The sequence below is a fragment of the Spodoptera frugiperda genome, chromosome 20 (assembly GCF_023101765.2).
Source record: "Spodoptera frugiperda isolate SF20-4 chromosome 20, AGI-APGP_CSIRO_Sfru_2.0, whole genome shotgun sequence".
Classification (NCBI taxonomy): Eukaryota; Metazoa; Arthropoda; class Insecta; order Lepidoptera; family Noctuidae; genus Spodoptera; species Spodoptera frugiperda.
This window is the reverse complement of record NC_064231.1, coordinates 1,510,662-1,525,787: the sequence shown is the minus strand read 5'-3', so window position 1 is coordinate 1,525,787 and position 15,126 is coordinate 1,510,662. Positions and strand designations below refer to the sequence as shown.

General features: G+C 47.1%; 1 protein-coding gene across 1 annotated transcript in view; it reads right to left on the bottom strand.

Annotated features, from left to right (window-relative positions):
* LOC126911952 (uncharacterized) overlaps positions 1 to 11,186 on the bottom strand; it is a 59,467-nt gene extending 48,281 nt beyond the window's left edge. Inside the window, exons 1-2 of the mRNA XM_050701427.1 lie at positions 10,436 to 11,186; positions 3,703 to 3,902 (exon numbers count right to left, since the gene is read on the bottom strand). Of these exons, the coding sequence (XP_050557384.1) occupies positions 3,703 to 3,902; positions 10,436 to 11,186 (951 nt within the window). The remainder of the gene's footprint in view (positions 1 to 3,702; positions 3,903 to 10,435) is intronic.
* Between the last annotated feature and the right edge of the window lie 3,940 nt (positions 11,187 to 15,126).

Genomic DNA, 15,126 nt, shown 5'->3' with positions numbered 1-15,126 from the left:
TTTTAAACTAAATTACCTGTGTTTATGTGCGTGGAAAATTCTCAGTAAATTAAGGTAGGTGTTACAATCTCAACTTAATCCTTGTGATAATAAAAACTGTTTATGTTCATATAAGTGTGGGAGAGCCATGCTTCGGCACGAATGGGCCGGCTCGACCGGAGTAATACCACGGCCTCACAGAAAACCGACGTGAAACAACGCTTGCGTTGTGTTTCGTTGTGTGAGTGAGGTTACCGGAGGCCCAATTCCCCCCTTCCCAATCTTCCCCATCCCTATTCCCGAACAACAACCCTTAAATTCCTAACTCCCAAAAAGCCGGTAACGCACTTGTAAAGCCTCTGGTGTTTCAAGTGTCCATGGGCGGCGGCGATTGCTTACCATCAGGTAATACGTCTGCTCGATTACCGGCAAGTCCCATAAAAAAAATATATATATAAATATCTGTTTATGAAATAATAAACTGGTAAATAACTGGTGACTGCCTCGTTGGCCGGGCAAGAGATCTCGGGTTAGATTCCCGGGTCGAGCAAAGTTTTGCTTTTTTCGGTTTTTCGAAAAATCTTCATTAGGACCAAGGTCAAATTACATTTTATTTTAACTTTACTTTACTTTTTGGTGATACGTAATTGCCTTACGACACTATACGACATACAATATGAGTTAATGATAACTGAAGAAATGTATTTTTACAAACCGAAAAAAAAGAAAAAAAAAATACTAAGAAATATTTTTTTTAATTTCAATAAAAGCTGTTGTTGTTTGTTGAAAGCGTCTCTTGTACAAACCGCTGTCGTCTGAGGTCTGAGGTCTGAGGGCTGCTTATTAACTTCGTAATATCATAACAACAACAAGTTTTCCACGAAAATGTTTTTCTAATCCTCTTAGGAACATACACAAAAGGCTTGGTACTGCAAATTGTCTAGACATATTTTGTACAAATGCTTATGTTTGCTCATTATTAGAAAAATCTGAAGCATTTTTAAAAAGTATTATATTACATATTTTAAAATGTATCCGCGAAACTAATCTAACCCAGCCTAGTGGGTTACTGGAGCTCCAGCTCGAAAAGCAGAAGAAGGAACGGGGTGACACTCCCTCACGCCTCGCCCAAGGCGGGAGAAGCAATTGGATGATTTATCCCTCTCAAAAATAAACCAACACTCTTGTTATTCCACCTGTAATCTGATACAAGTGAATAGGTATATTAATATTTATAAAGTAGATACATAGATTTATACATCCTTACTTTAAAAAACCAAACACGAATTTATGAAACCTTCCACTATACTCATCCGTAAAATTGTTAGTAACTTTTGCGCTACGACGCGTACTACGGCGTAGAAATAATAAGATTGTTTATGCTACGAAACCGTCGGATCTCGTAGTAGGCGTAGCAATGTCGTAGTAGCCTTGAAGTTATTTATCTCTATGTTATTAATAAATTGTCTTACATTTACGCCATTACGTAACGTTACAACTACTTTTCAATAGAACTTAATATGTTTTAGTTTTTTATACTATTTAATGAGTAACTTAACTTTATTCACTTGACTGTTGCTATATGAGAGAAAATTATGTTCAGCGTAAATATTAACTCATTTTTTGAAGCATCTGATATCAGTGAGTTTTTTTATGATATAAGCCGATAAACAAGCAAATATATCGCAAGCGTTGTTTCACGTCGGTTTTCTGTGAGGCCGTGGTATCACTCCGGTCGAACCGGCCCATTCGTGCCGAAGTGTGACTCTCCCACATTTATAGCACGGATCTACATTCCTATGCATTGTACCATATCACATATAATCTGCACCTCATTATCCATTTTACTCGGTAGTGTGAGGCATCAATTAATTCATGGCTCACTGCCTCCTCTTTGACTTTGCGATTAGCAACACAAAAGCGCGATCTCCTATTATTCCTCCCCGATAGTTTCACTCACATGTGTAATCATTCTGGATTAGCACATAGTAATTAGTGAACGGGGAAAGTAACTACGTCACGCCTTTTGATCACTGAAGGGGTAGGCAGAGGTGCTCATTACGGCACGTAATGCCACTGTACAATGTACACCCACTTTTCACCATTTGCGTTATAAGTCTCATGTAATAGGGGGTGGGGTGAGCCTATTGCCATTTACTGTAATAGAGGTATACAGACATTCCATGCTCCGTGCTACTACTGACACATTTTGCGAAAAATCGCAAAACGCTCAGCAGCACTTTGCCCGACTGGGGACGATTCTTGAGTCGGGTTGTTGCCTGGCAGTCGCACTTACGTCCTCTCGACCAATGAAGCAGTCTATTATTATTCCTCGCCGATAGTTTCACTCACATGTGTAATCATTTTGGATTAGCACATAGTAATTAGTGAACGGGGAAAGTAATTACATATTGTAATAATCATTATGTATGTATTGAGTAATAATTGTGTATGTAATGAGTGTTCGTACGTTATCGGGTAATACGTTTGCTTTGACGTTCAAAAGCGCCTTCCTGGTCTATCTGAAATAAATGTTACTTTGACTATTAAACTCTTTTATGTAAAGGGAGCTCATAGTCCAGCAGCATAAAACAGTGAACTTTAACTGGCTCTTGATGTATACTATGTAGTATAATTTAAATAACAACTGTATTCAGATCACGTTTTTAATTTCTCTGGCCATTTCTATTCACTTTATCAAAATGCTTTGAAACAACTTAATGTATTTGTATACACTCTTTGACGTTGATATATTATGACGAAGATCAAAAACCCTGCTATCGTTTGTCATATTTCAAATATTTTACATAAAAAATATTACTTTTATAAACGTTAAGATTAAGTCATATTTTTTATTGTCTGCCTCCAAAGTTCGATTTTCGGATAATATCTTTTAAATACTTATTTGTTAGTGTTAATTTTACTTTTTTGATACAATATTTTATAGAATTGACTGACTTTATATGTTAATATTTTCTTCTAATCAGCTAAGGGAAATAAAACTTCAGTAAAAATACGGATTAAAACTATAAAAAATTAAGGGATTGTCATTTATAAAAACAAAAATCAAACATATTTTTCTTTCAATATTTAAAGACTTATACCATATCTTCGTCTCACATATCCGCTGAATTTACAAGGAAACCCGTGAAAATGTTACATGTTCCAGACTCCGTAGGTATTCAAGTGAAGCCCTCGGCTTACCAACAAACTTACGTTCTAGGAACTAATGAACCGCAACTTTGTGTTTCAAGAAACTCTGTTCCATGTAAGGAACCAGAATTACTACATATGTGTTTAAGAGTAAATATTATAGACATATATTACTCGAAGATTATAAAATTAAGGGTGGTTTTCCACCTGAGAAGTGTTATGTAACTATGCTACGAAGATGTAATAGCTAAGCTGTGAAAGTATGTGACCGTTTCCACTGATATTAGACTATGTAGTTGTACTAAGTTGATGCGCCACGGTAAAGTAGATGTGCAAGCAAGATGCACAGCTCGAATATGTGATGTGTAGATAGTAGAGAAGCTAAACATAGCTTAGCTGAGTCCGTTTATTACAAGTGCTAAGGTATACCAATGAATATGATACAGCTACAGCTACAAGTACAGCGACAATTACAGCATCAGCAACAGCAACAGCTACAGCAACAGCTACAGCTACAGCTACAGCAACAGATAAAGCTACAGCTACAGCAACAGTTACAGCTACAGTTACAGCAACTGCTACAGCATCTGTTACAGCTACAGCTACAGCAACTGCTGCAGCATCTGTTACAGCTACAGCTACAGCAACTGCTGCAGCATCTGTTACAGCTACAGCTACAGCATCTGTTACAGCTACAGTTACAGCTACAGTAACCGCTACAGTTACAGAAACAACTACAGCAACAGTTACAGCTACAGCAACAGTTACAGCTACAGCAACAGTTACAGCAACAGCTACAGCAACAGCTACAGAAACAGTAACAGCAACAGCTACATAAACAATTACAGCAACAGTTACAGCTACAGTAACAGCTACAGCAACAGCTACAGCTACAGCAACAGTTACAGCAACAGCTACATAAACAGTAACAGCAACAGCTACATAAACAATTACAGCAACAGTTACAGCTACAGTAACAGCTACAGCAACAGCTACAGCAACAGCTACAGCTACAGAAACAGTTACAGCAACAGCTACAGTAACAGCAACAGCTACGGATACAGCAACAGCTACAAATACAGCAACAGCTACAGCAACAGTTACAGCAACAGTTACAGCAACAGCTACAGCAACAGCTACAGAAACAGTAACAGCAACAGCTACATAAACAATTACAGCAACAGTTACAGCTACAGTAACAGCTACAGCAACAGCTACAGCAACAGGTACAGCAACAGCTACAGCAACAGCTACAGCAACAGCTACAGCAACAGCTACAGTAACAGCTACAGCTACAGCTACATAAACAATTACAGCAACAGTTACAGCTACAGTAACAGCTACAGCAACAGCGACAGCAACAGCTACAGCAACAGCTACAGCTACAGAAACAGTTACAGCAACAGCTACAGCTACAGAAACAGTTACAGCAACAGCTACAGTAACAGCAACAGCTACGGATACAGCAACAGCTACAAATACAGCAACAGCTACAGCAACAGTTACAGCAACAGTTACAGCAACAGCTACAGCAACAGCTACAGAAACAGTAACAGCAACAGCTACATAAACAATTACAGCAACAGTTACAGCTACAGTAACAGCTACAGCAACAGCTACAGCAACAGCTACAGCAACAGCTACAGCTACAGCAACAGTTACAGCAACAGCTACAGCAACAGCTACAGAAACAGTACAGCAACAGCTACATAAACAATTACAGCAACAGTTACAGCTACAGTAACAGCTACAGCAACAGCTACAGCAACAGCTACAGCTACAGAAACAGTTACAGCAACAGCTACAGCTACAGCAACAGTTACAGCAACAGCTACATAAACAGTAACAGCAACAGCTACATAAACAATTACAGCAACAGTTACAGCTACAGTAACAGCTACAGCAACAGCTACAGCAACAGCTACAGCTACAGAAACAGTTACAGCAACAGCTACAGTAACAGCAACAGCTACGGATACAGCAACAGCTACAAATACAGCAACAGCTACAGCAACAGTTATAGCAACAGTTATAGCAACAGCTAGAGCAACTGTTACAGCTACAGTTACAGCAACAGCTACATAAACAATTACAGCAACAGTTACAGCTACAGTAACGGCTACAGCAACAGCTACAGCAACAGGTACAGCAACAGCTACAGCTACAGGTACAGCTTCAGTAACAGGTACAGCAACGGCTACAGAAACAGTTACAGCAACAGCTACATAAACAATTACAGCAACAGTTACAGCTACAGTAACAGCTACAGCAACAGCTACAGCAACAGCTACAGCTACAGAAACAGTTACAGCAACAGCTACAGCTACAGAAACAGTTACAGCAACAGCTACAGTAACAGCAACAGCTACAGATACAGCAACAGCTACAGATACAGCAACAGCTACAAATACAGCAACAGCTACAGCAACAGTTACAGCAACAGCTACGGATACAGCAACAGCTACAAATACAGCAACAGCTACAGCAACAGTTATAGCAACAGTTATAGCAACAGCTAGAGCAACTGTTACAGCTACAGTTACAGCAACAGCTACATAAACAATTACAGCAACAGTTACAGCTACAGTAACAGCTACAGCAACAGCTACAGCAACAGCTACAGCAACAGCTACAGCTACAGCAACAGTTACAGTAACAGCTACAGCAACAGCTACAGAAACAGTTACAGCAACAGCTACATAAACAATTACAGCAACAGTTACAGCTACAGTAACAGCTACAGCAACAGCTACAGCAACAGCTACAGCTACAGAAACAGTTACAGCAACAGCTACAGCTACAGAAACAGTTACAGCAACAGCTACAGTAACAGCAATAGCTACAGATACAGCAACAGCTACAGATACAGCAACAGCTACAAATACAGCAACAGCTACAGCTTTTTTTTTTTTTTTTTTTTTGAGGGGGAAAATCATCCAATGACTTCTCCCGCCTTGGGTGAGGCGGGAGGGAGTGTCAGACTCTTACTGACTAAAAACCACCCCGTTCCTTCTCCTGCTTTGAGCCGGAGCCCCGGTAACCTTTTACGTTGTCCGCAGCTCCGGATCAGGCATCAGCCCAACTAGGCCCCATCTGTGGTGGTCTGGCTCTTTGAGGCGCGCGCGGAACGCGACGCGCCGTACGCACGGGTCTGGTTGTGGTCGGGCGGCGAGCTACCCTTACTCGCCGTCCGCAGACCCGCACTTACGGTGGCCGGAGATCGTCACGCGATCCCCGACGCCCGGAGTGTCTTCTGCGGCGGCTGGGGCGTGAGGAGGATCGTTCCCTCACGCGCTCCGCCTCCTCCTTAGCTAGCATGACTGCTTCGCAGAAGGAGGAGACGGCGTCCCATTCCCCCTCGCTCCGCACCATGGCCTGAACCAAAGCCGGACGCGAGAGGTCACCGTCGCTAATCACATCCCTGAGGACACGGCGGTGCTCAGCCCATGCAGGGCACACCGCTACTGTATGCTCCACCGTGTCCTCCGGGTGATCCACGCAATGCCGACACCCGGGCGTTTCCTCCCGCCGAATCCGAAACAGGTACCTACCGAAACTTCCGTGTCCGGTAAGCACCTGCGTCAGGCGGTAGGTGAGGACGCCGTGACGCCTCTCTAGCCACTCCTCAAAGAGGGGACTTACCGCTGCTATAACAGCGAGCCCAGCCCTCGGTTGCGACAGTCGTTGCTTCCATTCCGCCATGAGATCCCGCCGGAGCTCATCCCGCCACGCACTGATCTGACGTGGCAGCGGAGTTTCGCCCCGGCGATGCGCCTCCGCACGTAACCTATATACGTCCGCGAGCACTTTCGCCTCCAGATCCCACGGCGGTAATCCGGCAAGGAGGTTAGCCGCCTCCCCGGAGATTGTGCGGTACCCACGGATCATCCGAATGGCCATGACCCTCTGGGATGAAACCAGCGCGCGAGCTGGTCGTCGCCTTAAATTTGGTGCCCACACCGGGGCCCCATAGAGGGCCATGGACCGCACAATCCCCGCGTACAACCTCCGGCAGGAGGCGTTTGGTCCCCCGAGGTTGGGTAGGAGCCGCTTTAGAGCAGCCCCCGTTCGTTCCAACTTGGGAGCCAAACGTCGGAAATGTTCCTCGAATTTCCACCGACTGTCGAGGACGAGTCCCAGGTACTTCATCGTCACCTCGATGCCGATGGAAACCCCTCCTGCCATGATCTGGAACCCACCCGGAGGTGGCGCATTCCCGCGGCCATAAAAACACATGGCCTCGGACTTATGAAGTGCCACCTCGAGTCCCAGCTGCCGGATCCTTGCAACGACTATCGCAACCGCTCTCGTCATCAAGTCGGCCGCCACCTGGTGCGACCTCCCGTGTGCTAGTACTAGCGTATCGTCAGCGTAGCAAACCACGCTGACGCCGCTCGGGAGGTCGGTGCGCAGCACCCAGTCGTAGCCTATGTTCCACAGGAGCGGTCCCAGGACCGATCCCTGTGGAACACCGCGCGACATCTCTCGCCGGTTCCACTCACCTCGGTGACCGGGGTAGATGACGGATCTGTCCGTCAGATAAGCCTCGACTATACGACGGAGATAGGTAGGCACCCGATGATACCGTAGTGCCTCCAAAATGCAGCTCCAGGGCAGAGAGTTGAAGGCGTTGGCGATGTCCAAAGACACCGCCACGACGACCTTACCCCTGGACACTGCAGACCCCGTCGTAAGGTCCCTCACGCGCATGATGGCGTCCACCGTGGAGCGCCCTCTGCGGAAGCCGAACTGGCCGTCCGCGAGGTCCGGCCCTGTTCCCGTCAGGTGCGCGACGAGGCGGTTTGAAATTATTCTTTCAAACAGTTTTCCCATCTCGTCGAGTAGCACGATGGGCCGGTACGCGGACGGAGAGTCCGCAGGGCGCCCCGGCTTCTTCACAAGGACCAGTTTACCCACCTTCCATGATAGCGGGAACTGGCCCCTCTCCAAACATGCGCTGAAGAGACCAATTAGTCGAGGCCTGAGAGTCTCCGAAGCCAGGACCCACGCCTTGCCAGGCAATCCGTCGGGTCCCGGGGCGGTGTTCTTGGCGCCCATCCGGCGCACCGCCACTCTCAGCTCTGCCTCGGTCACTTCTGGTGCTGTGTCATCGTCGTCGTCGCTGTGGCCCGCATCGGGCACCGCAGGGAGCGGAGTCATGCACGGAGGGATGTAGCCCCTCTGTGATTGGGGGAACAAGGTGGTGACCACCTCCTCTACTACCTCTGGCCGGAGACTCTGTGTCAGCGGGGGAGCCTGTGTGCGGAGCTTGTCACGCACCATTAGGTAAGGGCGTCCCCACGGGTCTCTGTCCACAGTCTCCAGCATCTCCTGGCGGGCCTGGTTTTTGGCCCGCCGGATTTCCGTTTTTAGGGCGTCTTTCGCCGCCTTGTACCCCTCATATAACTCCGCCTCTCTAGCTTCCGCGTCCGGTGGACGGATACGAAGCCTGCGGTGCCTAGTGTACTGGCGTCGCGCAGCAACACACGCACTGCGCAGAGCAGCCAGCTCTTGCGACCACCAGTACATCTGGCGCTTCCGCTGTCCTGGACGGACCCGGGGCATCGCCACGTCACAAATCCTGTACATGGCGTCCTGGAGCCACCGTGCCTCCTCGTTAATGTCGGCAGGCCTGTCCGGTGGTATCACCCAGGCCTGCACGATGGCGGCTTCCAGGAATAGCTCCCGGTCCAGTTGCCTCAGCGCCCAACGCGGGCCACATGGGGCCTGTCTGACCGGTGGGTCCGCGGACTCAGCGGAAACATCGAACCGGATGTACCGGTGATCGGAATATGTCTCCACCTCCTCCATGACACACCAGTCGACGATACGCGGTGACAGAGCGGGGCTCGCGAACGAAATATCCACAACCGATTCACCCTGCATCCGCACACACGTGGGGACAGAACCCCGGTTCAGGACGACTAGGCCTGTCTCCAGAGCCCAGTCTTCCACCATCCTACCCCGCGTGTCAGTGATCCGGGAACCCCAAGCCGAGCCGAGGACGATCACGGGGAGGGAACGGAACCCGACGACGACGTCAACCAACTCCCTGAGGGAGTTGTGGAACTCGGCGAGAGTTCGGTTCGGAGAGAAATACACGCCCACCACAGCGATCTCTCCGAACCGTGCTGCGACACAACCCCGGCCTCTTTGAGCACCCTCAAGAGTCGGGGTACCGGCGGCGGCCGACGAGATGATGGTCACCGAGCCATCCAAGTCCGCCACCCAGTGATCCCTGGGCGGGACGAAATAGGGCTCGGAGACCACGGCGATATTAATCGACCACTGCGCCATGCTCTGGAGTAGTAGGTCCTGAGCGGCAGCGCAGTGGTTGATGTTCGCCTGGAGGAGGCGTAATGGAGTCACTATTGACAATCCATCACGACCTCCTCGGCGGCATTACAGCCGGCAGCGGCCGCGGCGACAGCAGCAGTAGGGGAATCAGTTGCTACTGCAGTGGCGGCGGCGGGAACGACGGCGGTGGCGGAGGGCCTAGCCTTGCCCCTGGTTTTGGCAGGAGGGGAGCAGATTCTGCTCCCGGCCCGGTGATTGGCCGGCTTACCAACTGTCGCGCATGCTTGACAGTGTAGCGGGGCGGAGCACGAGCCGGCCCTGTGACCGGGCTGACCGCAGCGGAAGCAGCAGTCACTGCGGTCCACCTCTGAGGTGCACTTAACGCTCACGTGGTGACCCACGTGGCAACGGTAACACCTCATAGGCCGAGGCTCGAGCAGTTTGACCTGCGCCGAGACCCAGCCCACCAGGAGCCTTCGACTCTCCTTTATTTTCTTAGCCGCTGAGACGGGGCAGCTCACAACAACCGTTCGTAGCCCCGAATTGTCTGCACGGATGGTGCCTGCCTTCACCTGGTCTGCAGGGCACCCTCCCGTTCTGGCTACAGCAGCCACTATCTCCTCCGCCGTTACGGAGTCGTCCAGGCCCAATATGCGCAAGTCTAGGCACTTGGTGGGCCTGGACACGCGAGCCTCGTCGGTCCCGAGACACGCCCTGAGCCTTTCGGCAAGAGCGTCAGCGGATAGACCGCTGTCCGCACCGGGGACCTCCAGTAGGCGGGCTCCAGTCGCCGTGACTTTCATCGAAAACCCGTCTGGGGCCCCGTACTCCGCAGGATTTACCGCCGCCTTCAGCTTGGCGAGTACGTCGCCGTACGTAACGCCCCTTTTAACCGCGTCCGGCTGTAGCGTTATCACTACCGCCGCGGTTTTAGGGGCGACAAGCATTGCCGCAGCGCGCTTCTCCTTGCGCCGCTGCTGCCGCCGCTGCCGCTGTTCCTTTTTGCGGCGCTTTCGTCCCTCCTTGGCGGCCCTCCTAGCCTCTCCAACCACGTGCCATTGGCCGCCATCAACAGGAGAATCTGAAACTGGGGTAGGCTCTACTCCGGTTGGGGCAACAGCCGGCTGATTCACTGTGCCCCTGCGCCTACGACCTATCGGCGCCTTGGCAGCCGGTGCAGCCGGAGCCTGCGCTGGCGAGGCTACCAGCTCTCTCGCCGGCGGTTGGCCTTGAGCAGAGCGGCTTGACTGACCAGAATTGGTCGCCGCTGCAGCTGCAAAGGTTTTTGGTGCTCTTTGACTCGCTGCTAGTGGGGGGCGGAGGATCCTGCCCTCCAGCACGTCAAAACGTTGCTGGAACGCAGCCATTTCCCGCCGCACTAGGCCGATCATGTCAGCCTCCGTTGACTGTGAAGGCTGGCCTCGACCTCCGCGAGCAGCGGCGAGCTCGGCCTTAGCCGACCGAAGCTCGGCCTCCATAGCCGCATTGGAGGCTGTCAACCGGGCCATTTCCCGCCGCATCTCCCCCAGCTCTTTTTGCAAGGCGGTCATCTGCCGCCCTGCTGCTAAAGGCGCCCCGTTTTGCCGAGCGGCCTTCATAATAGTCGCCTTCGCGTGTCTCAGCACTCCGTTTCGGGCGTTCTGGGACTTCTGTCCAGCCACCATACGGAGTGCCTCCATAACCGCCTTGCGAAGGCTAACCTCGCCAGTTACACCAACATTCTGGCCTGCTGAGTCCTCGCCACCAGACACCTCCATTTCAGAGGAGTCGGCTTCCGTTGGTTCGGCCTGAGTAGTGGGTACCAGCCTTTCACTGCCCTTTCTTTTACCCCTTCCCCGCGAAGCCGTAGGGATCTTAGGGGCTGGGGCCTCCTGCTCGTTGGAGGACGGCCCTCGACCCTCCTCCAACCTGGGACGTTTAAACGTCCCCTTTTCGGGCGCTGCGAGCTCACGCTGCGCAGTGAGCAAGCGCCAGATGCGGATGAGGTATCGGACTCAGAGCCCGACACCCTCCGACTTGGGGCCCGTACGGGCCCAAGGGAAACAGAGCCACTCCGGCTCTCTCCAGCAACAGCAAGCGAGCTGACCTCACTTGCCCTCTCCTCCTCATTCGATGGTGGTTTTAAAAAGGTTTTATTTTTTGACTTCTCCATATAAGTCCCACGAGTATGGGGGAAATAAACGGTCCGCCCAGGCAGTGCCCCCTGTACCTGGGTAAGTGTACATTTAGTACTCAACTAGAGGGTCCACCGGTCCCCTAGCTGGGGGTGCGCTCGCGACTGACTCTACTCCTCAGCCATGCATACCCTCGCCGCGCACCAGAACTTGGTATTGGAGGAATTTTTTATAGAGGTTATCTTCCTCGCGGTCCGGGCGACCAAGCCAAGACCGTCGTCCCGTTCCAAGTCATGCAACCATGAACTCTTCCCGGATTACGACTTCGACGGCTGCAGTCGAGGCACTACTTGTGTCCCGATGCTACTCGTTGGCAGGGTGAGTGCACAACGAGCACCGCCCTTGTTTCTCCGCCACGTTCTCTGCTAAACTCAGAGAGACGCGCGGAAAAACGTCCCCACGGAAGCACAGGCCTCGTGCCAACACAAAGCCCGCCGCCTCCAGAACCCATCCTGGGTTCGCCCGCCCCGTCCAGAAGTTAGCTACGGGCAATAGCCACTCCAACCCTATCACCCCCGTTAGGGAGACTATCACCCGTACCCAGGGTGCACCACGGGGAGGTCTTCTGGCACCGCACCCCAGCAACAGCTACAGATACACAACTAAGTATTATATAATTCCTGTACTCATAACAAAAGGACATAAACGATCTAAGTGCTTAAATATCGCATACTTATCATTCCTTAAACATATTCAATGATAGTCCGAGAAATATATCGCAATAGAATAAGAAATGTCGCATTTAAAATGAGATCAAATTACTTTTGGCCGAAACTTGATGTTCACGAAACTTTTCTATTACGTCTTGGAGTACGTTCACGTGGCAACCAGCCAACGTGGCAAACTGGACGTGCATTACTTGTGAAATGTATTTATTTTATGTGTATGTAATAGTAATTGTTGTCGTTGTAATAATAATTCTATTTGTATGTCATTACAGTATCATTTTGAATGTGAAGGACTGTATCGGTTCTTAGTGAAGAATTAGTTTCTAATGGGTATGAAGACGTGCTCCATCGTTTGCCACATTACCGCTTACCACAAGGCGAGTTAGTGACAAAACGTCGACCCATCAAATATTAAAAAAAATACTGATGTAAAGTTAAAAATATTTCCGTAACTAATTGCACACATTACTTGCTACTCTTAAGATAATAAACACGTGTTTGAGGCTTTCGTCGCTAGGTTACAAAGATATTTACTAGCATCTAGAAAAAAAAAATAAAGTAATATTATTATGAACGAAAACATATTGCCATCAGTAAATAACACTCTTTTAAACTGGCTCTTTGAAATAAAATTCTCCATTTTATAGTTCACTAGAAACTCGATACGCGACTTTAGCACCGTGCAAGTCTAAAAGCTCTTACTGCACAAAAGACCTCATGATTACCAGCTCTCGATAGTTGCACACAACTACAGCTAACAGCACTAAATGCTGGAATAGTGTTGTGCTACAGTGCAACTTAAATCCCGGTCCCGGGATTAAAAAGTCGAGTTAGTTGGGATTAAAAATAAAGCTTGAATAACAAAGCGGTTTGTTTACGTTGGTTTGTGAAATAGTTTGTTAAATTTTGTATAATAATGTTATTTTATTCATTGGTTAGTTTGGTTTTGTAATTGGTTTTAGGTTTAATTTTGTGGTTTAGTAAATTGCTGTGCGACTGGCATAGTATGTACGTTTATAAATTGTTAAAGATTTATTAATTTGAGTTCGCAAAACTAACAAAATGTAAATACAACTAACGAAATAATTTAAAGTAAAAGATTTCTTTGCATTACAAAAAATAGACTACCATTTATCCCACTGGCATTTAATACGAACACATAACAAAGGCTTTTATAAAAAAAAAAAACAGTCAGGGCGATAATATTTCGTGCATATTAAAGCACCGAGAGATGAAACAAGTCTCTAATGTCACCTAAATGAAACCGTCCCGTGAAAACATAGTGTCCTATTTCCGAAGTCCCGGGAAAACGGGACGGAGCAAGGCGCAGCACTTTCTCATTGAAATATGACACTACCTGCGACACGAATACGCCATTTAAAGTTTTCCACATTGAATAAATTGACTTTTAAAGTTCAATTAGCTTCGGAACCTTCTAGCTATTTAAGTAAAATAAGTATTTAATTTTATCGAGTCTATAACATGATTTTAATATCAAAATGTTTCAAGAAAAATCTTAGTTATCTCAACTATCAACGAAAGTAATTAAAATAAGGTTTTCGCAGACATTCATTACAGATTAATCTGTTAAAATTATAACGTAGATATTTTTAATTAATTATTAGTCTATTAAAATAATAATGTTTCAATTAACGTTTAAACGAATACATTTATCTTAACATACGCTGCCTTGCGATTTCACCTGTATCTATAGAATTAAATAATCATTTCGGTATCATACAGATTTTTCCAGAACCTTATGACTGAAGTACTTGATATTTAACATACTTTTGTTTGCTACTTGTTTTATCAAACTCTTAAGGATGCCACTATTTAAGATACACGCTATAATATTAGATCCATAAATTGTTGTTTCGAGTCTGGGTGTCATGTGCATGTGAACTTGTATGTTTGTAAACGCACCCACGGCGCAGGAGATAATAATATAGTGGAGCAACGTTAAAAAGATATTATTACGTCAGCCACAAGACGTTGAATACTCGTTATTCATGTATGCACTGTTGAATTTCCACCTTATTTTTTGTCCACAACCCAAAACAAAAAACGGGACTACATAGAATAATCCCATCACCATTTGTTTTCCCATTTTGTGTTCCAGTGACAACAACATGTAGGTAACAGTACGGAATCCCTTAGCCTGCATATTGCCAACCAAATCCCTTATTACCGTGACCCACAGCGTATGTAGTAACATACAAATATATAGGTATATGTATATGTACCGTAGGGCAGTGTGCTAGTGTCAATAAAGAAACAAGAATATACGAGTATATAAGAAATCTTTTTTACATAATTTGTTGCATAAATAAACGTAACAAATGATCATAAAACAAATTTTATCAACTTGGTTAAATCCAAATAACGCAGTAACTACATAACATCTATGTTAGTTACTGTTAAAGTGAAATTAGATAAAGAGCTAATTATCACATTAATATTATAAACATGAAAGTTTGTTTGTTTGGATGTTTGTCCGTCAATCACGCTGAAATTATTGAACGGATTTTGATGAAATTTGGTATACAGACTAGGTATGAGCTGATTTGGGTGATAGGATACTTTTTATCCCACAGGAACGCGGACGAAGCCGCTGGCAGAAGCTAGTAGTTCTATACCGAAATCGAGAATCTAACTAGGTTTATTGCATGTTTTTGTAAACAGAACAATGAACAATATCGTAAACTAAATACCTACCGTGAAAAATATTCAATATTTATTTTCAGAGTACCTATTTTTGGAAATCAGTTCAGGCATTTTATATCGGGATACCAAACAACATCACTGAAATTAATACCTATGAAAAACTGAAAGCTCTGAAATTATTATTACAGGAT